Below are 25,096 nucleotides of genomic sequence, written 5' to 3'. Positions count from 1 at the left end.
TGCTGGAGAAAATATATATAGATATTATATACATAAAGGTTGAAATGTGTGTGAGAAGTGCTGAGCAAGTGAAGGCTAGAACCATGAGAGAAGGAGGGAACAACATGTGTGCAGGAGCTATTGCTATAACTGTTAAGGACAAAGGAAGGAGGGAAAGATAAGAAAGTTGTAGTGCCTTGTGATTAAACCAATAGACGCTAGTAGAAGGAAGTCGTGTGATATGTGGACATAATTGTTCCTTTGCTTCCCTTTGTTTGTAAGTGTATAAATGCTTGTGCTTTGGTCCTATTTGGTGTGTCACCTGTCCACTACGTAGTCATTGAGGTTGTGCCACACTGAGCTTGAAATGCCTAAATTAGCATCCTGTTTGACTGACAACTGGAGTCTAGATCTTATTGGCCAGCCAATCTGAACCCACCAGGTATTCGGTATTGAACACCTATATTTCTCCAACAGTGGAGAGGTGTGGGGGGGGGGGGGACAAAGGACATCTATGACCTTCTGAAATCTGCCTTGGCATGCTCCCTTTCAAACCCTACAGCTGGTGATACATCTGCACCTATAGAAGTTTCTGTGGGTACACTGAGGTCTTTGGGGGTGTGCTAGTGGAGCTCCCCATTGCCAGTGGATTGGCTTTTCCTAAATCCCCTTAGCTGGCGTTGGGCCAACTTTATGATTGTGGCCTTAATATTTAAACTGTTGTTTCAATTTTGTTCCTCAGTTTGAGAATTTTAAGCTGAGAAGCGATTTGTAGATTTTATTTTTTAAAAATAAAGCATGGCCCGGAAAATAAAGTATACAAAAGTTGATCATCCCTGGCTTGTGGTATGCAAGTGGCTCTTATAAACCGATGGATGTTATACTAATTAAAATCTGCAAAGATGTTAGCTATCAATAAGAATTTAGTCTATGGCTCTGATTCACACACTTGAGGGAAGCAATCAAGAATTTTGGCGTTCACGTCTGACTTTGGAGCAGCCTTTTACATCCATTACAAATTCTATTTTTCAAAATGCCATTTTCATTCAACAATTAAACTATTTCATTCTCCAAGCAATTATTATAGAAAGAGATTATCTGCTCTGTGGAAGCTGCAAAGGTTTTAAATGTCAATGCAATCTGGCAAATAAGTATCAAAACTACTATAGAAAAACATTCCAACCTCTAACTTTCAAAACAATAACATCTGGCCATATCTTAAAGCAAAAAAGAAATAGTAGTGATAAACATTTTCTAAAATTCCATATATCTAAAATTATTCATGTCATTCTACGGTATAAATTAACATTTTCCTAAAAATGGTTGCAATTTATGCAGAGTATTAGAAACCGTGCAGTAATTGCTTTGCAAAGAAAACATACAAATAGGATTTGATTACTAGTTTAATGTTATATTCATATAGTAACATTTCAACAAGACGTTTTAAAACATTGGTGCTAATGCCATGCCCAATGGATGCTTGCAAAGGATGTCCTTGAGAATTAACAGAAAAACATTTATGAATGCAATACAAAAACCACTGATTCTTTGCAACCTTCATTCATTTTGGTAAGCGGAACTTAGGGCTTGTTTATAGCTTACATTTCATGCTAATAATAAATGGAAACTCTTACTTGCGCCCCCCCCCCCTCCAGCATCTCCACAGATATCTGTGTGGAGCCAATCACAAATCCATAAAGTTGTACTCAAAGCAATTGAGGATGAGTGCATGATGGATAGCATTATAACCTGACAAATTAATATAAATGAAATGAGCTTTTGGGAGATATTCTGAGAAGTATAGTGAGGAAATATTATTGTCATAACAGAAAATGTGATATGCTGCAAATGCCTAGCTCAGTGTTGCTGAGTTAGTCCCCTTCCCTAGATGCAAATCGGGGGCTCTTCCAATTGACCAAGTGATGTTCGTCCTGATTTGATTTTGCAAATTTTGCATGGAGGGTCTATGATGTCTGATGTTTACTGAACATTCATCCTGATTTTTCCCCACTGAGATTATGCAACATCATGTCAAGCAATCCCACACTTCCCAGTGCATTTTCCTATCACTATCCTTACTGCAAAAACATTAACTTCTTAAGAAGTTAGTTTGTTGCACAAGAAAGCCAAATCCACCTTAACTGTGCAATTTCCATTTGCTGGTATATGACTGAATCCCACCTGCAAAATAGTGACAGCCTGGAAGCAGCCAGGTCTTTACTTCTATGGTCACCAAATTGCTTCAGATAAATATTGCCCTTGGTAGTGGTAAGCAGCTACAAGCTGTCACTTAAAATTCCTCACGGAGCGCAAGTACTCATCATGACATCACTCCAGGTCATTGTGGGAAAGTGGCCTCAACTCTCCTGCAATGCCCCCAGAGTAATGCTGCATTAGGTGATCTGGATAATAGTGAAAAAATGAAAACAGTGTCATCTGAGGCAAGGGGTCCAGGGCAGATATCGGTGCCAGAGGTATTGGGTGCCGAGGCTGAGGCTGCCATTCCACAAACTGGAATGAACACCTGAACACACTAGTCACATGCAATGATAGGGATATTACTGAGGTTGTTGTGCTGGTGGTGGTTGTTGTTGTTACTACTACTATTTCTGTTTCAGAAACCTTAAAGAAATGGAGGAAGGGTGAAGGGGGCAGAATTAGATCCCAAAGAAGTAGTGAATAACTTATTCTCATTACTAGTGCTGGATGAAGTGAGGCATCAGTGTTGTGGTTATGTTACAGTGGTACCTCGGGTTAAGTACTTAATTCGTTCTGGAGGTTTGTACTTAACCTGAAACTGTTCTTAACCTGAAGCACCATTTTAGCTAATGGGGCCTCCCGTTGCTGCCATGCCGCCGGAAAACGATTTCTGTTCTCATCCTGAAGCAAAGTTCTTAACCTGAAGCACTATTTCTGGATTAGCAGAGTCTGTAACCTGAAGCATATGTAACCCGAGGTACCACTGTATTTCTTTCAGCTGATTGATGATTCATGACAAAAACAGTCCAAAGTGACTTGCCGGGTGCGGGGCGGCGGGGGGGGGGGGGATCCAATGCTACTACTCATCACAACTACATATTTTAAAAGCAATGGAACAAAAATATTCATCCACACTAATCTATTAAAGACTAGGGAGTAGAATTCAACGCAGTGCTAAGGCAGTCATTCCGTCAGTGCAAGCATTGCTGCTTGCTAGATGGAAAGATCTCCCCTTTCCTGCTCACCACCCCCATGCAGTTTTTTGAAGTTTCTCCCAACTCTTCAGAGCAGACTGGGGGGTGGGGGCACTGGGGAGGAGAGGGGGAAAGCTTCATTGCACTAGCAGGAGTCCTTGTGCTGGCTTCTGTACCAGGTCAGTTGAATCCTGCCTAAAAATATTAAAATACCCTTTCCCCCCTCTACACTTGGATGAACACAGAAATAGCCAAAAGCCACCCAAAGGCATAACACTATTAGTGCCCAAATGCCTGGGAGAATAAAAACGTTTTTGCCTAACACTGAAAAGGCGACAAAGTTGGTGCTTGGCAAACATCCCAGAGTTGAATTCTGCAGACAAGGGACAGAAATATCATAGCAGCATTTATTTCATTTTATTGTTTGGTAGTGCATTTTATTTATTTCATTTTATTGTTGGGTAGTGCATTTTATTGATGAACTCATATGGGATGTGGAGAAATTCCCATGTGTAATGTTTCACAAGATTACACTTACACTTGCATTACCAAAAGTAATCCAATGTTTCAGGTAGTGGTTCAGGCACTCAACAGGCACAATTCAAATAGATACATTCCTTTTTATTGATGTTTGAAAATGTAAATAGCTCCATTAAATCTTTTCCCTAGACCAGAGTACTAAGTTTTACAACATCCGAGGGTGGCATATAACAATTGTATGAAGTTTATTCTAAATGCACTGTGAATGGAATCTGCCTGGCCTTCTTATCAAGTTAAAAAAAACAACCATATTAAAACAGTTCCCCTTCAAATCACATGCATGGTGTTTTCCACAGCTGCAAAATAAATCTGCTAACACAAAAGCTGTTCCAATGTCACACAGCTTACATGCCCTATAGAATAAACATTTCAGCACTTAAGTAATCAAATTGGTAACAAAGATGAAGCTTCTGGCAGATTTATCATCCTGCCGTATTAGTTCTGTGGTAGTAAGAAATGTCCTTATACTTTTGATGCCAGATGCTCTCATTGGGAGAGCAGCGGATCATGGAAACAATTCCATTGTATATAATGGGATTACTCATGTGAGAAATTGCTTATGTAGCCTTATACTTATGAATGTGTTTACAACTTCCAAAATAAGAGCACAGATGAAAGAAGCATATTTCAGTGTTTCATTGCAATTGATGATCTGACAATTTGTATTCATTTCTTTTTAATATGATGGAATGAGCACCTGTGTTTGTTTTTCGGCTGATGCCGATGGTCTATTAAGAAATTGGTGATTAATATTAACATTCTGAAAGAGTATTTTGAAAATTAGTTGGATCCAGAGAAAAGCTTCTGGAAGCAGGTTTGCAGAAATTGGCTTCCCCTCCCTGGGAAGTCAAGTCAACATGATTCATACCCAATGGCATCTAGGTTTTTCTCTCTCTGACCAGCATATGAAAGAGTATGCATCCAGCTACAATTTTTTCTTCCATCCAACTTGTAAATAGTTTATGTATCCAGCCTTGTTCTCACCAGTGAAACCACATTAACAGTGTCAGAGATCAAACCTATTGCATTCTTTGGGCGCCTGGTGCTATAAACCTATAGTAAACCAAGTCCAGGAAAAACCTATGGTAGATGTCTACTGTACGGATGCATCATGTGGTCAGATAAAATGATTCTGGTTCCTTCATACTGTAAGATTCTATTCAGTGCTCATATAAACACTATAGACTCTAAGTCACAAACACATTCATATTCCATTATGGTGGGTTTTCTTCCCAATGCACAGCCAGCATCAAGGCATCTGCATCCTACTGATGGATTTCACACACTATTACAACCCCGCCCCCCAGTCTTTAGCAGAGGTGAGAAGCTACTATACCAAACAATCATGTACAAATTGTTATTTGTCTCCTTTTTGTCCAAGTTTGGAACTACTATTCCTCCCCCTGGATTGTGATTTTCTCAGCACCCTCCATAATGACATGCAATCAGGAAAATAACTCTTCCATATCTACAAACATCACAATAAGACAACACCCCATGATGACAAGTAATTATTGCACAGAGAGGCAACCTTCCACATATACAAAAAGACAAGATCCTTAGTCAATCTGAGCTGTGATAAAATTCCTTCCTGACTATTGAGGTGTGGCAATTAGGGTTAAAGTTTGAATTAGAACTCATCCAGTTTCAGCCCAGTCTTATGTATGCTTTCTCAGATATAAATTCAAGTGAATTCCATGAGACTGACTCCCAAGCAGGAAATATACTAGGATTGCAGCCTGAATTTCCTTATGAATAAAGCAGGTTTATGACTGAAGCAAATAACTTATTCCAGAATGGGTAAAATTGATTAAAATGTATGTTTCTCACCTGCTGATGTTGGCTCTTCTTCATCTAGCACTGTGAATAGAAGAAAGAAAAGAGATTAAAATTATAAATACACTGAAGAAACTCAAAGAATCTGAATGCACAGGACCCTATTTAAAAATATATTCTAACCCTTTAAATTTGTAATTAAAACAAAGGCACAATGTGTAAGTTTTATATAAATGCATGCATTCATTGAAAAACAATTTCCAATGCTATTTTAAGTATATTTTGAGGTACAGTCAGTACCAGATGGTGGGGTGGGGTGGCAGAGCTCAGCAGACATGCTGTTTATTGGGTTATATCTGTCCAGGCTACACACCTCTCTTCTCAGTCCACATGCTTCACCCTTCCTTCAAAATTTGCACTCCTCTGAATTTTGAAATGCAGTTCTACAGAGAGAGTTTAGATTTGATACCCCGCTTTATCGCTACCTGGAGTCTCAAAGCGGCTAACATTCTCCTTTCCCTTCCTCCCCCACAACAAACACTCTTTGAGGTGAGTGGGGCTGAGAGACTTCAGAGAAGTGTGACTAGCCCAAGGTCACCCAGCAGCTGCATGTGGAGGAGTGGGGAATTGAACCCGGTTCACCAGATTACAAGTCTATCGCTCTTAACCACTACACCACACTTGCAGCCAAGTAATGCATGCAAAAATGAATCTACCTGGGCAAAGTGTGCAGAAATATATATTTATCTGTGACAATAACATACAAAATTTCTAGATTCAGGTAAGTAGCCGTGTTGGTCTGATGCAGTCGAAATATATATAAAAATAAAAAAAATTGTCCAGTAGCACCTTAGAGACTAACTAAGTTATATCATTATAATAGGGGAAATTAGAGACCTCTGAATTCTGTGTTTCTGGAATGTACCTTAGTGTACAAGGGTAACAGCCCTATTCCCATTTTTCCTTTGGCCCTTCTTGCCCCTATAAGGTTGCCCATGAGTGAATGTGGACCTTGGGATGAAAAAGTTTTCTCACTCCCACTCTAAGGCACTGTTTTGATGAACTGATGATGCATGTTTGTTCGCTGTCCAGCCTAGCATAAAACCCAACTACAATTAAGGAAGTCTGCCTCTGTTTCTTTCCGGCTTGGTTTTTGTGTGTTCTTCTCAAGGCTTTTCAAACACAACATTGCTAAGGCCAGACAACTTTCCTATACAATCTGAATTGCATTTGCTACATGTATATAATTCTTAGGCAGTTCAATTCACAGTTCTATATATTATTACACATGACAATTGTACTGGTCACTGGGGTTACTTCTAATTGCATGTCAGGGAAACATTCTTTCCTGGAAATATCAGAAAGAAACCATGAAGGCTGATGAAATTTTGTCTGGCCTGCTTTCAGGCTTCCAATCACTTTTGATCCAATTGTTTTCAAATGGTTGAGAGAGAAAGAGAGAAAACACCAGTGTGATTTGTGATTTGCTATTCAGACAGGCAGCTGAGTAACACACAGCATCCGCCAAACTGACCTCACACAATTCCACTGTCCAGATAGCATATGGCTGAACTTTTATGTTATGGTAAGGCATAAGAATTCTGAAAATAAATAGGGATAATCAATAGTAGCTAGGCAACCAATGTTTAAAATAACTTAGACCCGAGCCAATGAATGATGGAAACAGAAAGGTAAATCAAAATTGTCTCATTGCCCTCTTTTACCCTTCCCTGTATAGGGAAGTTTTTAATATTCAATGTCTTACTATGTTTTAGTGTGTTTGAAGTTGCCCAGGGTGGCTGGGGTAACCCAGTCAGATGGGTGACAATAATAAATTGTCGTTATTGTTATTATTCTAAAGTTTACTACTTCATCTCACTGATGGAATTGGTAGACTTGGCTGATGTTGGAAACCTCATGGACCCATATTTTCTCATCCTCTTTCTTCCTAGCTGAGAAAACTAAATCTAGTGTGTGTCCTGCCACACGTATTAGGTCAATAACATATTGGGACAGGCCCAAATTATTGTCATGGCAGCCCTGAAGTCCAAAATACCTGTCAGCCTCCTCATGGATATCGATATTCCCCAGAACCAACACCCTGTGAGTTTTAAGCACCACATCTGAGACTATCTTTTTCAACTCTGGTAGGGAGACCACTGAGTGAGTAGTTCACTTGCAGGTCCACTACTTTCAGCTTTCAAAGGATGACTGTGTTTCAGTTTGCATATTATTTTAGAAAGTGGCGGTGCTAACTGTGTGCAAAGATGTGAAGATCACCTCTCAGACTTCATTCTGCCTTACAAGAATGTGTGACCATCCCTTCTGTTACAGAATATCTGTAGGAAGTCAAATGAATGGTACTTTGCAAGAAATTAAATTCACACAAAAGAGAGGAAGGAGAAAACGTCATAAGACTGTCAGGATCTTCCAAGATTTCCTAGCTGTATAGCTCATCTAAAGGTGTTTTTTATATATAAATAGCTTGCAAACTCCTGTGTCTTTTACATTAAAAACCAGTGGCCAGATACGGACCAAAAAACAACAGTGGTGTTTTCTATATAATGCCTGTGCAGTTTTTAATTCAGTATACGAGAGCTGTGAAGTCAATTAGGGTCTCTAACACATCCATATCTTTATTAAGTGCCAGCAGACCATAAAGGAAACTTTAGAATATTAATGATTAAATACTAATTATTCTCATTGAACTTATTGCCCCATTATGTTAAAAAAATTCATAAGAATTTTTCATTTGTACAATAAATAAATGTTCTGATGTGTGAGAGAAATGGGGATCAGCCTTTATTTAAAATCAATAGCACACACTATAGTAGTTTTTAATATATATATATTTGCATTATAAACTGACTAAAGCAAAAACCCAATATAGCTGCAGGTGGCAAATTGCCCTGTCTTATCTTGGAAGCATGCTTAAAATGATGTGCATTATTTTAATAGGGGTTTGGGAAGTAATTTTCATTAGAGGTTCACAGAAGTGCAATATTGACTAAAGGCATTCTCAGTATTTAGCTCTTCCATTAATACTTTGGAAGGAGATACAGCCATAATATGAGCAGATGAAGAACATATGTAACAATCCCCATTCTGTGCCCAATAAGCTCTGTGGCCCATAGATTGCCCAGTATCTTCTCTGTGTGATGTGTTCATGGGGAAAAGCTGTCCCATGAGCCCTTGCTGTAGAGGTAAGGGGAAAGCCTATATAAGGCTGCTTTCCCTGGATCTCACAGCCATTTTGCTTTGAGAGCTTCCCACCCACCCACCCTCAGGTTGGAGCCTTCACTAAGCAATTTTGGGTCATTGGTTGACAGGTCCGGAAAGGAATCTGCCCGCCCCCCCCCAACCTGATTGGAACTTGGTTGGGTTTTTTCACATTTCCCTCAGTGAAATTATGGCTTTCCTTTGTATGAGGGCAGAAATGGCATTGGTCAAGATCAACATAGTACGCCCCCCCCATAAGGGGCCTGAAGGGAGGATTGACCATGGCAAACCAAAGCATGGTTCCGGAATCTGCCTGGTCCGAATCTACACCCTGGTCCTCCAGTGAGACCTTGCTTGCTTGGTTTGTACCATGGCAAGGTTCAACACTGGCCAACTCCTGTGGTAGAGGTTTGGACTGATCCAAACCCAGTGGAATGATGAACTGATCCTGGGCCTCAATGCCATGCCAATCCTTGCCCTGCCTGTTGCTGTCAATAAAGATTTGGCCATATTTTATCCCATCACCATTGTACAATCTGGTTTTTTTACTGCTCTCATGGGTCACATAATGCACCTGCCTGGGCAAAGCAAAAACCAGAATGTGAATTACTCATTCACAAATGCCATCCTTACAGAAATTCCAGGTTCTAACCTTAATCGCTTCCCCAACAGTCAACATCAAGCTTCCCTAGAAAGGAAGCAAAGTGGATTTTGGAAGAGCCATAGCACATGCTTTGCATGGAAAATGTGTCATGTTCAAGCCCTGTAACTTTCAGGTAGAGCAAGGAAGAACTTCCTGTATGAATCAGGAGTTGAGAAAATAAGAACTATTAAGGGGGGGCAACCAAATTTTGTCCTTGCTCAGGGCATCATATTTTCAAAGTCCACCCCAGTCCCCAGCAATGAATAACTATATTCCCTGAAATTATTTAAATGCATGGTCAGGCAGGAGAGAGAAAATCACCCTATAACCTTCACCTGAAAAGTCTGTTCAAATTGGGATCTATTCATACCATCGCCTGAAATAAAAATCAATGTGATGATTGATTCTTAGTATATTACAGTAGTAATGGACACAGATGGGTTGCACATGCTTGATTTTACTAGATCTGTCAGCAGAGCTCAAGATAATATTGACTACCAAGCTTTGTCATTTTGTGTGCTGCATCTGCATGACAGTGTGTGTCCTGCTGTTAATTTTTCTGGCCTCTCTTTTCAAACATTTTTTTTAAAGTATTAGAACCTATCATTGATTGTTGCTGTGCTTCATATGTGATGTTGATACTCAGCTACATAAGCCTAGCATATTAAAAGAAGAGGTTGTGTGCTATCGTCTGTCTAGGATGTGAATATACCTAATTTATAATAAAGATAAAGGGACCCCTGACCATTAGGTCCAGTCGTGGACGACTCTGGGGTTGCGGCACTCATCTCACTTTACTGGCTGAGGGAGCCAGCGTACAGCTTCCGGGTCATGTGGCCAGCATGACTAAGCCATTTCTGGTGAACCAGAGCAGCGCACGGAAATGACATTTACCTTCCCGCCGGAGAGGTACCTATTTATCTACTTGCACTTTGACGTGCTTTCGAACTGCTAGGTTGGCAGGAGCTGGGACTGAGCAATGGGAGCTCACCCTGTTGTGGGGATTCAAACCGCCAATCTTCTGATCGGCAAGCCCTAGGCTCTGTGGTTTAACCCACAGTGCCACCCATGATGTCTGAAATAAATAGGCTGATATAAAACCTGAGTAAGAGCGGAGCAACAAATGTTGCTCGGAAGTCAATACATACATTGAGATGATGGACCACAACTTTCCCTGTTCATCTAATACTCAGAGCAAGCTTCCTTGTCCAATATCCAACAAAAATGGGCCAGTTGCTTGTGGTGACTGATGGGGAAGCTAGCAGGAATGGAACAGCACCCAGCTGGAGCTTCTGGGCATCTGGGTGTAAAAGAGCCGCAGGGAGGCAGAGAAGCAAGAGGTCTGGTGAGACAGAGGTTGGGAGAGGTAAGCAGACACATGCAAGATTGGACAGAGCAGCCAAGACTTGTGCCTCTCTGGTGAGTGGCTGCACTGGCAGCAATCTCTCCCTTGGGTCTACAAACCCAAGAAGAGTTTGGATTTGATATTCCGCTTAATCACTACCCTAAGGAGTCTCAAAGCGGCTAACATTCTCCTTTCCCTTCCTCTCCCACAACAAACACTCTGTGAGGTGAGTGAGACCGAGAGACTTCAGAGAAGTGTGACTAGCCCAAGGTCACCCAGCAGCTGCATGTGGAGGAACGGAGACGCAAACCCGGTTCACCAGATTACGAGACTACCATAGTGTGATTCTGCTCTGTGCAGAGAGAGGGGAGGTTTCCCTCACTGGCAGGACTTCGCAACCACTTAGTGTTTGCAACCACTAATTACCAGAGAGGAGGCATATAAAACAATATTTGATTCATATAACAAAAAAAAAAGACATTGTGTACTCTTCTTCTCTTTTGCTGTAGAATATAAACAGAATCATTCTGGCCTTTTAATTGTTTTTTTTTTAAAAAATCATATCATAGAGGGAAGAAGATATTGAACACTGTGTAAACTATTGTTTATTCTTCCAATCAATAACAATCACCTCCCATGGTTCCTGAAATTTACTTCTGGAAGAGAGGTCATTGAACATTGATTTCATAAAAGGCATATTATTCATTATCAAAATGAGCCAGACATTATTTATCCATTTTTGTACTAAAGGAGATTTCTTTTTCTTCGATTTTTTAAATTGGAACTCTTATTGCAAACAATGCATTCTCCAGCAAGGACATGTGTTTTACAAGTACACAGATACAATCCAATGCAGCATGCGCAAACCTGCTGGGACTGCATGCCTAGAGACCTTCTTTAAAAAGCTAAAATCAGATATATATTTCTCAGATACTTGGTGGTTAAGAGGAAAACTGTGTATTCATTTCTTCCTCCTTGCCTGTGAGCTGATGGAAAGCCAAAGGTAAGCACATAGAAAGAGCCTGCTGGATCAGGCCAGTGGCCCATCTAGTCCACTGTTCTCACAGGGGCCAACCAGAAGCCTACATGCAGGTAGGTCAGTATCTCTTGACTAAGGTGGCATTTCCTGAAGTAACAACTCATTCTGACCTTTCCTTTTTACGTATTTTTTATACCACCATTCAATAAAAGGTTATGAAATATCTACAAGGATGTCACGAAAGAACAACAAACACACATAATGTCAGTAGCAGCCTGTGTGGTGAGGCAGAGTCGTAGAGCCATCAGCCTGACACAGTCATTGCTACAGCTTACCTGGATAGCAATGAGGTGAGGCAGGAATGAGGTCAGAGCTGTGTGGACAATTCAGTGCTCCCCACTGGTTTGCCCATGCAGCCTCAACCTTGCTGCCATTCTGCTCTGGCTTTGTGGGTCTGCACCACTGCACCAGCCACTGCTGCATTTAGCAGATTCCTGCTGGCCCAGTGGGATATATATACTATTATGTCCGTATAGTTAAAGCCATGGTTTTCCCAGTAGTGATGTAAGGAAGTGAGAGAGCTGGACCATAAAGAAGGCTGATTGCTGAAGAATGGATGCTTTTGAATTATGGTGCTGGAGGAGACTCTTGAGAGTCCCATGGACTGCAAGAAGATCAAACCTATCCATTCTTAAGGAAATCAACCCCGAGTGCTCACTGGAAGGACAGATCCTGAAGCTGAGGCTCCAATACTTTGGCCACCTCATGAGAAGAGAAGACTCCCTGGAAAAGACCCTGATGTTGAGAAAGATGAGGGCAAAAGGAGAAGGGGACGACAGAGGATGAGATGGTTGGACAGTGTTCTCGAAGCTGCAAACATGAGTTTGACCAAACTGCAGGAGGCAGTGAAAGACAGGAGTGTCTGGCGTACTCTGGTCCAAAGACCAGACAAAGAGTCGGACACGACTAAACGACTAAACAACAACAAATGTCTAAAGCAGCGGTGGAAAAGCTTTAGCCCTTTTTGATTTGCTGAACTACAACTTCTATCACCTCTAGCCATTGACCAGACTTAGGGATACATGGTAGCTGTAGTTCAGCAACAACTGGAGAGCCAAAGGTACCCCATCCCTGGTGTAAGGGGACCATCTTCTTCCACATGAATGCACTAGTTGATCAAGACCTTTCTCAGATGGCATGTGCAGGATGCCATGCCTTCTTTGGGCAGGTAGGTGGCTATCAGAGATATTTTGTGCATACGGTGGTACCCAAAATATGGAACTCTGATGCCATATCTGTTCCTGTTTGTCAGGAAAATTTGTCCTCCTGTCACATGCTGTTAATGGTACATAAGATCTACTGCAGTGCAATCTATAAACATCAACTCAAAAGTAAGTCCTGTTGAATTTTGGTGGCCTTACTCCCAGAAAACTGCATACTTCTTGTTGTCACGTTGGGGTTTTTTGTATGTGTATCTTTTTTTGTAACTTTTTGCTATTTTATGTCATTTGGCTGGAATTGTTTACATTGTATTTTAGCATTATTGTATTGTTGCATTATAAGTTTCTTGTGAAAAGTACAGTAGAAATTTAATCAAGCAAGTAAACAATCAAATAATAAGTGAATACATTACAGCCTTTACATGTATCTTCCCTGGAGTAATTTTTCCTATGTCAGGCTACAAGCCTATACAGTGGTAGCTCAGGTTACGAACTTAATTCGTTCTGGAGGTCCATTTTTAACCTGAAACCACTCTTAACCTGAGGTGCGCTTTCACTAATGGGGCCTCCTGCTGCTGCCGTGCCACCAGCGCATGATTTCTGTTCTCATCCTGGGGCAAAGTTCTCAACCCGAGGTACCACGTCCGGGTTAGCAGAGTGTGTAACCGGAAGTGTTTGTAACCGGAAGTGTTTGTAACTCGAGGTACCACAGTACACAGTTACTGAATCCATTGCACTGAGCCAAGAAATGTGTAAACCCTCTAGGGACAGATTGTAAGTCAAGTGTAGTGCAAATTCTTTGCATGCAGAAGGTATTGTGTTCAATCCTTGGCATCTCCAGTTATAAGGATGAGGTAGCAAATGATGGGAAAGCCATCTGTCTGAGCCTCTAATAGTCTCTTGTTGGAAGCTGCCCAGAGTGGCTGGGGAAACCCAGCCAGATGGGTGGGGTATAATTATTATTATTATTATTATTATTATTATTATTATTATTATTATCATCATCATCATCATCATCATCACCATCATCATCATCCCTGCCTTCTGTGTAGACAACACTGGATTAGATAGACAGTGAGACTGATGAACAATATATATGGAAGGTTACCTTAGAAGGAACTGTGTAAACACAGCAGAAGCAAAAAAATATATGGCTGGAAGTGTTTACACATATTGGGACCAGTGTGAGCCCAAACAGTTGTGATCACACTGGAAAGAATACATTTAAAAAGAGCCTAAAAGTGGAAGGTTATAATGAGATGATTCATAAACTGCATCCAGCAAAGGAAGTTTAGATTAAGCTCTTCATAGCTAATTCATCATAGTTCTATTAAATTACCCAGTGGAGAGTAGAAATGTGGAAATCCTAAGTAAGGAAAAAATGCTTTCTCCATTAATGGACTGCAAAATATATTCTGGATGCCCAAAGAAAAATCGTGAGTAATTAAGAGGCTGACCCTGAAAGGTGATGAGTGCATTCTTAGAAATGACTGACAAGCACTTAGCAAAGCTATTAAAAAGAAATTGGTTCCTAAAATATGCTTTAGGAATTAGAAAAAAATCATTAATTTATGTATGGCTCTAAAATGGAGCTTTGTAAATTACCTGGCAAATTACTCATGAGTAGGTTGAGTGAAGACAATTTTCATTAGCCTTCCTTTATCTTAATGAAAGAAGCCGCTAGAAATCAAAAGTTTATAAGCCCCCTGTGACTTAACCTTTGCACAAAAACGCTTTGAACAAAACTGTCAGTCAGCATTCCAGCACTTCTCTCCAACTTTCAATTTTCATTAGTGAAGGAGTCAGACCTATTGATTTTATAAGGTGTTTTATTAGAGTTGCTTTTAAAAATAAGAACTACTTGAAATTCAGCTCTACTAGCTTTGCTTTCCCCCCTTTATATTTTGAAGTGTTTTGTTCACTTTTTATGTAAGTGCACCAAGCGGATGCAATACTCAGTATGAGTACCTATTAGTGACTAAATGCTTTTGCAAATTTACCAGTAGTCACTCAGTTTTATTTCTTGCTTTCCCCTTATTTTGTTTCATTTCTAAGATGTCTAAGCCACCTTTCCCTACAGGTCTCCAGGTTACAACAGTATCATGTACCATTATAAAAACAAATAAAACACTTGCAATTATATTTGTGTGTGTAGTTATTCCAACCAGAACAGAACACTACAAATGCAGCAAGAGATGCATTCCACGAAACTAAATGTGTCAAATTTCAAAGGCCCAGGTAAAGAGACATGTCATCAGCATGCAACAAAAGCAATACAATGAAGGTGATACGCCTCCCTTTGGGGAGTTCCACAATTTATCCACAGATAAACCCTTCTCCTCAGCCATTTGAGGGAGCCCCCTCAAGAGGATCAGCTGAGATGGAGATGGCCCTTCAAATATTTAGTACCTAAGTCATTTAGGTCTTTAAACACCTGTTTGAGCATCGTGAATTGGCTACACTCTGGCAACCAGTGCAGCTGTTTTAAAACAGGGGCAGTACAAGCTCTACATGGAACCAGTGGCAGAGCTTCATGCTCCAGCACCAGGGGGCGGCAGAGAGCAGGCAGGGGTGGGGCTGGTGTGCATCCTGGGGGCATGGCGCACCACCCGCAGGGGTGTGGCACACGTCCCGGGGGCATGGCACAACGCTCAGGGGGGCATGATGCCCAGCGCGCGGGGGGGGGGGAGCCACAATGGCACCCCACTGGGATCACGCTGCCGGGGGCGGTGTGCTCCCCCCCACTCCTCTTCCTCCGCCCGTGCATGGAACCCCAGGCAGGAATCTGGCTGCTGCATTTTGGACTGATGACCCTACTCCCACCATAACAGATTTTACAGGTTTTGATTATTTTGCTTCAGTTGTGACAGCTGTTGAAATATGAAACATTTATTCCTCTGCTATTTTACCGAATGGTCCAACATACCAAGAAGAGGTATACCACCACCAATATAGGTGCAATGCCCAACAATTCATACACTTGTCCAGCCCAGAAAAAGGGGAAGAGTGTACATATGAAACATTACATCATTTAATGTTTCATAATTCTATAACTCAGGGCAGATTCATACCCAAATATACAGCTCATATCCAAATATAAAATTCATGGAGGTGCAATTCATGTGTAAAGGTCATTATATGCAATATTTGCTGCAACAGAGCCAATTCTGTACTTTCACCATTTCGTTTGTACTGTACCAACTTCACACCACCTTATCCCTTCTCCTCAGCCTCCCAGTAAGCAACAGCTACTTGACCAACCAGAAATCTAGTGAGTAGTTCCACCCCACTGTCCACTACTGAGCTCAAGTTTCCAAATTCTAAAAGGTCATAAAGTGGTCACCTCATTTTCTAGTGAAGCTAGCAGCCAAGTTAAATGGGTCACTGTAAAGAAAAGCATCCCAGACAGAAACATGATAGATCTTTGAGCAAACATTTCTGTAATACATAGGGGAGACAGAGAGCACTTTTACATAGAGTCGGACAGCTAATGCATATGCTTGAGGTGATTTCTTTTTCTCCTCAGTCTGAGAAGATTCCTTCTGATGGGAAGTGGGTCATCCAACTCATTTGCCAGAAGGAGAATTGGCAGTTTTGCATTTCATCACAAACCCTTTCCATGATGTGTCACAAAGGGGACAAACACTGTCGCAAGTAGGGCGAGAGAGTACTTTGGCCCTTATATAAAAAGTTAAAGGAATGATAACTGAAAGGATCATAGCCAAGAAGCATCACATTGAGGCACTGTTGGCAGACAGGAACATTTCCCTCCTGCAACAAGATTTGATTTTAAATTTGTTCAACCATTGAATAAGATTTTTTTCCAGGAGGAAAACCTGTATCACTCGGGTAGGTGGGATGGATTGAGTCTCGTCTTTTTGCTCTGCAGAGGTTTAAGGCAAGCAAGCAAGCAAGCAAGCAAAGTCAAGCTCTTGATTTCTTACTTCAATCACTTTCATTGTGTGTATACAGCGTACAACCCAATTACACAAAGTCTTCAAAGTTACCTAGAGTAGCAGACATAATTCAGATAATTTGCTATTGACCGAGAGTGATTACATATATTCCACCATCAACTTCCTATGTTTGTGTTTTTGTAATTCCCTACTTGTTTTGCCTCACTGATGCAGTGAATGGTTGGGCTGTCCAATCTTGACCAGATTATTCCCTTTATATGCAGGTGCACCTACATATAATGTATGTATGAGGAATATACCACTCAGGCACTTCTTAATTAATAGTGTTGTGTATGGGAAAACCTATTTGGCTTTGTTTCATTGATTAAATTCAGGATGGCTTGGACACCCTAGGGTTTCCCTCCCCCCTTGCTTTTTAACTTTGGAAAACTCTCTGTAACAAAATATAAACAGACTCAGATTTAGAAACTGGCTGCATCTTTGTGTGCATGCATAGATGGTAACAGTAATAATGCTAACAGTCTAATAAGTAATTTTTGGATTCTTTACATATAAAGCTTTTGGCTGATAGTTCTGACAAAGAGCAGTGGCATACCTAGGGGTTAGATTGGACCCTGCCAAGGGTGCAGGCCCAGGGGGTGGGACAATAATCACGCTGCTCCACTCTGGTTCAGAGTGGCTAGGAACACGTCTGCTCCTCTGCTGCTCTGGGTGGCCAGGCAAGGTGTACAGGCTCCTCTGGTTGCCTCATCAGAGGAATCTGGTCACTGGCATAGACCATCACAGCAACCCTGTGGGGCCCCCTGCCCAGTCCCCCAGCGATGCTATGAGAAGTGTGAACACCCTGAAGCAGAGTGGCTTCAGAGGCCCCAATCCATTCTCTTTGCCAAGGGCACAAGGGAGCCTAGGTTCACTGCTCTGAAAATGGTTGCTTGAAGCTTTTTCCTTGGAACCAATGAAAGGCATAATGGCAGCTCCTAATGCCTGACATGGTTATCCGGCTGTTTCCTTTCCACATAGCTGCAGCATAAGCTAATAGAAGCCCTTATTTTTGCATGAAGAGCAAATAAAATGTAGTTCATAAAATGCAAGTCTTCTGCCAAATCTCCAAAACAGAAGCCAAAGCATTTTTCTGACTTCTGTCACATCATGACTGAAAGCTAATTCATAAACCTCTGACGGCCACTTTTAGCAAAGCAAGCAAAGCCCAATCAGTGTGCTGTGGGATCTGCACATTCTCTGTTCGTGGGCAGGCATGTTTGGAGAAGTCACATAGGCATACTTCCATTGGCTAAGGGCCTTCCAGGAATTCCTGTTGCAGGGAAATTTTTTAAATAACTTTCTCCAGGTAGGAGATAATAACTGAATAACTGAAAAACTACTGCAATACTGCACTAGTCTGATTTGGTAAGGGTCAGCTGCCTATGTCCTGTATAAATGCTTGGAACAAGTCAATAAATAAATATGAATTTAGCTAGTTCAAAATGACAAAACAATATGTAAAAATAAGACAAGTCTGCTCATAGCCAAATATGGTTCAGACAAAAAAGTCAGCTCACCACACTAGACCTGTTTCATTAGAAACCAATTAATAATTTGAGTGTCCTTCAGTGCAAATGCTTTGCAACAAGAATTTAAATTTCAGGACTACTTGTTCCAGCTTTTTAGTACCTTTACCTGTAAAAAATATTCTCATTAAGGGACTTTGTTAAATATTAAATTTTAATTTAACCCCCGTATTTTAAGAGTCTCTTTTAATTACTTTAGATTTGCAGACTTCAGGAAAAGCATAATAGATCAAAAAAGAGAAGTCATGATTTAATATGAAATATATTCAAGGAACTGAAATGAAAAAGTGAGATGATGATATATTCATCAAGGTGGCACATTCTTTCATCTTATAAATATTCCATGGTTCATGCTGGTAGACTTTAACTTTCCTTTGTACTGAAAAATGACATCTTCATCATATGTGCGATGCAAAAAAAAGTAGTTTGCACCCATCCCTGTATGCGCATGTATTGATTCACATAACAATCAGAATCTATACATGTATTTATAGCCTACATTAAAATATATGTAATATGAGTTGCCAAAGTGGAGTGCACTATCTGACTTTCAAGACAAAACAAAAAGAAAACGTCCAATTGCGTCCTTTTTCCTGTGTGTGTGACTTCAACCCAGGAGGCACACTCCATTGTCTCTCATACATTTCAAGATGGAACTCGTGCACCATAGTTTGGAATCCTGCATCCTACGAAATCAGGTGATAGCAGAAGCCCAGTGCTGTGCTACTGTCTTATGCTGTATTCATGATTTATACCTATTACCATTAGGGGTGCAGGTTAAGTAACGTTAAACTCTAGTTCAGTGGTTCCCAATTAGCTAATTACGGCAGATCCCCTGTTTTTCAAAAGCCAAGCCAATATTTTTGAAAATGTTGATATCTCTATGGCAGTTTTTGTTAAGTGAATGCTGCCACGGACCCCTGGGTGGGCTATGCGGACCCCTTGGGGTCCATGGACCCCCAGTTGGGATGCACTGCTCTAGATCATATGGTTCAATGGGGCAAGGATAAATGGTAATGTGTGCAACTTCAATTCAAAATGGGGTAAACAGGCACTAGGTGGGGGGGCTTCTTATTCTGCTGAGTGAGACCCTGGACTCCTGCGCTGACTGTATCCCTGATTGCCACCTGCCCAAAGTCTACCTTCCCTAAAGTACTTGTGTGTTCTTTGGCTAGCACACCTGGGCAGACACTTCCTAAAATTAAACTGCTGGCTAAATGGCTCCTATGACAAAGGGAATTGTTGTTTTAGGGCATTATGGAAATAATTGCTTTGATTAAGAAAAAGTATTCATTGTACATTTTGCTGCTAACTGCCTACAAAATGTGGAAGTGACTGACAGGACTGATTATTATCTCATAGTGATCTGTAATAAATCAATGCCTGTGCATCTATAGATCGTTTTGTCCTGATGAGATCTATGTTAAACGTCAATGACATATTTTACCTGGCTTGTGTTTTGTTTTGTTTTTTTAAAAAAGTCTAGCAAGTTCAAAAGTCCAGCAAGGTCACACCATGCTAAGGATATACAACAGGTAACTGCAGCTGCTCTTCCTATTACAGTATTTGAACTAACGATTTTAACTCCTCTATAAGTGGGTCAAAGATTTCCCCACACTAAGCAATCATACAAATTGTATTAACATTTAGCCATGACAACTGGAGGCCATATGCTCAAAGAGACTTAATGAAAGTCTAACCTACTTTTCAAAATATACTAGTACTGTGTGTTAATCTCCAGCCTTCCACACCATGTGAGGTCTTGCAGATCTGTAATGTCACAAGTCTTCAGTCTGTGGGGTCAGAATGTGCGAGGCAGAGAGAGAAAAGGGGTCAGCTAGGCCACAGTTGGGTTCCCTGTGTGGCAAAGCAGCTCAGCTTAATGAGGACTTCTATTTCTGGACACTCAACTAAATATTTTAAAATAGATCCCAGGGAGGCCAATCAGTGGGATTTTCTGGGTGAAATAATGTATTTGCTCCTGATGGAAACAAGTCTCCAAAGATCAAAATCTTGTGGGTCAGTTTCAAACTCCCAAAATTGATTTATGGCAAGGACTTTTTTTTTAATGCCTGCAATACAATCATCTTATAACTGCTCATATATGTAGCTGAAGGATTTTGGCCACGCTCCTTAGCTTTTAACCATATACAGTGGTACCTCGGGTTACATACGCTTCAGGTTACAGACACTTCAGATTACAGACTCCGCTAACCCAGAAATAGTACCTCAGGTTAAGAACTTTGCTTCAGGATGAGAACAGAAATCGTGTGGCAGCGGCGTGGCAGCAGTCGGAGGCCCCATTAGCTAACGTGGTGCTTCAGGTTAAGAACAGTTTCAGGTTAAGAACAGACCTCCAGAACGAATTAAGTACGTAACCAGAGGTACCACTGTATATTAGAAAACACATCTTTAGGGCTCTACTTATGGCTCTTCTAATCAGAGAAAGTAAATAAGCAACAGTTGTGAACATCATTCTTAATGTGACCCTAGAAACAAAACTATATAGAGCTGGCAAAGTAAAAGGAAGAGACCCTTAAAAGAAAGGAATTTAACAAATGATTGGCAAATTTGATACAAAATCAAAGGGTTATTAAGTTTGATCTATTTACATGTCAGAGCTCTTGTGAATTACTTATGAAATAGGAATGTGCTGTATCTTCCTTAAAATTTCAGCAAATTCACCCTCAATTTTTTTGGATGTTTTGAACAAGCAGCAATCTCCAAAACAGTACCCAAAATTCACAGGCAATAACTGTTGGCAAACTGGATATAAGGAAACCTTTTAGACATTCAGGTAATCTTCCAAAACTTTTCTCTAGCCTCTGCTTTCTCTCTCTCTCAAGAGCCTTCAAATTTGCGCTACAACTTATTTTACGGAAAATATAGTAACACAATTGCCTTCTGTATGTCTCTCTGTCTCTATTAAAAAAAAGCATCCTAGATCTGTTTCACAATATTCTCCCATACAGATTTGGCATATTAACTCTTCCATTTCTTTCCTATGATGCTTTGTCACTCAAGAATCAGAACAATCCAACACCTTTTGGAGGAGGAGGAAGAGACGCTCACCTCCGGCTATATCATGCATGTGGACCAAAGGTACTGGTATTTAGTACTCTCTGAGAACATGTCCCTGGAAGGTACCCCACTATGGGGACTACAGATTAGGTGGACCTGATGCACTTGTCAAATATGTCCCCACTCCAGAGCCCCAATCTCTGGAACACTAAGCACAGATGCAGTGATGTCTTCAGCAGCTGTCCAGAAAAGAAGGTGGCATTGACAGTTGACAGTGCAAGGCCTCTATTCTTTTAGCCCTTCTCAAGAAGGAAAAATAAGAACCAACTAGTGAGGCTCCATGGCATACCAAGGCTAGCTGTATTCATGTTTAACAGTTACAGTTTAACAGCTGTTATCTGTGTGACTTCTTAGCTGGACAGCTCCCTTGCAACTATAGTAGCCCTGCCACTTACATTTTGCTCCATGCTTTCCAGGCACAGGTCCATGCTTAAAAGTTATGTTTCTGAGCATCTCATCCCTCCCCCGCCCCAAGCCTTTCATATGAAAACCTACTGTTTAGTGCTCAATCAGAGCTGAAATCAGTTCGGGGTTTCAGTGGATTGCCATTTTCTCCCACTGAGGTTTAAAGACCAATGGATCCTTGGACCATGAATCAAGAATTATTATTATTAAATAATAATTATTAAATTATTATAAGAATCCAAACCTTTCCAGTATTTTCCTCTCTCTTTCCTGGGTCACAACATTCAGTAGGAAGAAGTGATGAAAAAAACCCACCTGTGCCCCAAGGCCCTTCAGGTTCCTGCCCAGAATCTCATAGTCCCCTGCTGTACATCAAAGGCTGGGTCTGGCTGTATTGTTTGAAGCCACATGAATTGGAAGGGATGGGTTGTGGTTAGTGGGCTTTATAAGACTTGGCAACTTCTCTATCACATTGTGAATCTTTGCACTTGGAAGACAGCACACCTCCCAGGACATCCTTGGAAGACAGCACACGTTCCGGGACATCCTGTTTCCTTTGCACACTGTTGCCTCTGTCCCCCTTGGTAGGGAGTCACCTAACACCACCAGGTGCCTCTTCCTCCTCTGGGCAGTGGCAGTAATCATATTGTGCATTGTAGCTTCCATAGCCACCTTGGTGTATTCTGAGGCGTCCAAGGTGAGGGCATGGAATCAGCTTTGCAGCTCCAGTGACACAGCACAGCTCCTGACAGTCCTGCTTCTGTGTGTGATGTTCATCCAGGGTTTCATCTCCTGCAATGAGTGATCTTCCCCCCCTCCCTAGGGGCATCCGCTACTGACCTAAATCAGTGTGTCATTGAGTGAGTTCAGTAACAACAGCTGCAGATGTTTCTTCTTCCGTGCCAGGAAAAGCAAGAGCTAAAATTAAATGCCTTGTTTTTGAAGGCATTAGGGCTCTCATGTTAAATTATAGTCCATTTAGCCATATTTTTGAATAAATCAAGTGGCACTGACAATGCAATTTCTTTATCTGCAGAACCAATCTTGCTCTGCCAAATGTTTTCCTAATTGGAGTGCCTGTGTTGAACAGATGATAAAAATGTCAAATGCTCTAAAATAAAGAAATAGAAGCATGAGCAATGTCTCATCAAATACTTCCCCTCTTCTACAAAAGTACATCTGCACTGGCGCTTTTTTATATAAATAAATAAAAACCAATCTGCTGGTGCACAGAGCTTCAACAGCACAATTCTGCTTTAACAAATGTTGATGATTGTTAAATTTGCTTCTCAAGATCAAAACTGCATGGGGAATAATTGACATTTCCTGTATTGCTTGCATTTCCTCTGCCTACTGAGAAGTGGCTCAGTGACTTTATTTGGCTTGCAGGTTATGTTACTGAGCCCAATCCAGCAAGGACTGCATAAATACGGACTGCTTATTTTACCCATGGCAGGAGACAGTATAGGAAGCAGGAGAGATCCAGTTGTCAGGAAGCTCGCTGTGCTGCACCACACACAAGGCTATTGCTTAAGATGTGCGAAACTCAGGTTCAAATCCCCAATCTGCTCAGAATTAGCAGGGTGGTTTTGAGCAAGGCACTTTTCCTCAGCCAAACTTGTCTGGCGGTAGATTTTACCAAACTGCTCCCTTCCAGATGTTTTGGACTACAACTTTCATCAGTTGTCCGGGGCTGATGGGAGTTGTAGTCCAAGGCATTTGGAAATAACTAGAGGCCAAGAAATCCCTGCTGAATCACAAGAAGGGGCACATTTTGCAAACATATTCTCTTCCACTCAAGGAATGACTGCACCTCCCATTTTCAGACTCCTTTTCTACACACTGTAGTGAAACTGCTCAGAACACAGCTGTATTGGTGGAGGTGGAGTGCATGGACTGGAAATGTCTCTCTGATGCAAGGAAGCATCCCAATAGGGCTCTCGGCAGCTAGTAGGTGTTCCTCACCAAGTAGGATGGAAATAGCTGAAAAGGATGCCAAGATCATGCAGGGGAAAGTTGATGGTGGGAGGAATTGCATTTTTTTCACAACCTGGAAATAGCCAGTGTCTTATTTTTTTATTTGGACTTGTTATTAAAATTTCATAGCTATGCCCCAGCATGGTATAATGTTGAAGGTGCAGGAGATACACTGTATAAACACAAACAAAAACACCTGAGCAGCAAAAACTGAACTTCACAAAACCACAGTGTGGTGGCTAGAGTGGCCTCTAATGCTTTGTAAAACAAAAACAAAAGAAGAGAACATAAATTTGCATAAAATGTCCAAAGCAAATTTATATGTGAAGATGCAAATGTAGAAATAATTGTCATTGCCGTATTTAAACAGAAGTACCATACAACTCTTCATAATGGGGGAAGACTGTGAGGAAGTGGCCTGTGTGTCTGCTGAGTAGGTGCTAATAGGGAAACTTCAGGCATTCATTTTATTTGAATTCCAGTGTGAACTAGCCAGATCAGAATGTATTTTATGTTATATGGCATCTATTTGTAGAATTCATTAACAGCAAGCAAAGTACATGCCCACCTACAATTCACACATCTTAATGTAGCTGAAAATGAGTAAAGTGAAAAGTCATTTTATTTATTATGTAACTTAGTTTTAGACCTGTGCTCCTTTACGCTTTGTCCCTTACAGTCACTTTTTACTGTTTTTTATCTTTCTAAGTTATGTATGGTATAAATTACCTTTTAATTACTAGGTTTTATTTCTTACCTGTTTTAAGTCTTATGTGTTCAGTTTATCCATATGTTTTATCTTACACTGGTCTATGACTGAAATAAAGTTTAACAAAAATATTTTTGGGGGCAGAAAGAACAGAATTATCTTCTGAGTTTTTAACTTCTCCAAGGTTTTATAGTTCATGGCTGAAAAAAAAACGTTCTAAAATACAGCATTGAATGCATATTTCAGGATAAAATGCATTTAGAAAGGCACACACTGAGATAAAATGCATACTAAAATCTAATATATGCAATGTAATAGTTATTTAAAGACACAGTTAAATAAGAACTTTTCTGCATTTCTTTTTAAATCACAGATACCTGCGGACAGAAAAATACTTATGAATCAATACAGACCAGAAACAGACTGAGCTATCCTTAGCTGCTAATTATCAATGTGAAACTTCAGCACCCCTGCTCTCCTTTCATATGGTTGTTTAACTTTAAACTGGATTTGAAGCAGACAGCCCTTCAAATATAGGACTGTCTTCTTAAAAGCACTCGTTCAC

General features: G+C 40.8%; 1 protein-coding gene across 2 annotated transcripts in view; it reads right to left on the bottom strand.

Annotated features, from left to right (window-relative positions):
• The window catches only part of EDIL3 (EGF like repeats and discoidin domains 3), a 234,709-nt gene that overhangs the window by 123,115 nt on the left and 86,498 nt on the right, over window positions 1-25,096 (bottom strand). For both annotated transcript variants that reach the window (XR_014556287.1, XM_083703244.1), the window contains exon 3: window positions 5,523-5,552. Coding sequence is in view for 1 of the 2 variants with exons in the window: in XM_083703244.1 (XP_083559370.1) it covers window positions 5,523-5,552 (30 nt within the window). In the remaining variant the exon portion in view is untranslated. The remainder of the gene's footprint in view (window positions 1-5,522; window positions 5,553-25,096) is intronic.

Source organism: Podarcis gaigeae, assembly GCF_964106915.1.
Source record: "Podarcis gaigeae genome assembly, chromosome: 11".
In the NCBI taxonomy this organism is placed as follows: domain Eukaryota; kingdom Metazoa; phylum Chordata; class Lepidosauria; order Squamata; family Lacertidae; genus Podarcis; species Podarcis gaigeae.
This window is presented reverse-complemented; position numbering and strand designations above follow the sequence as displayed.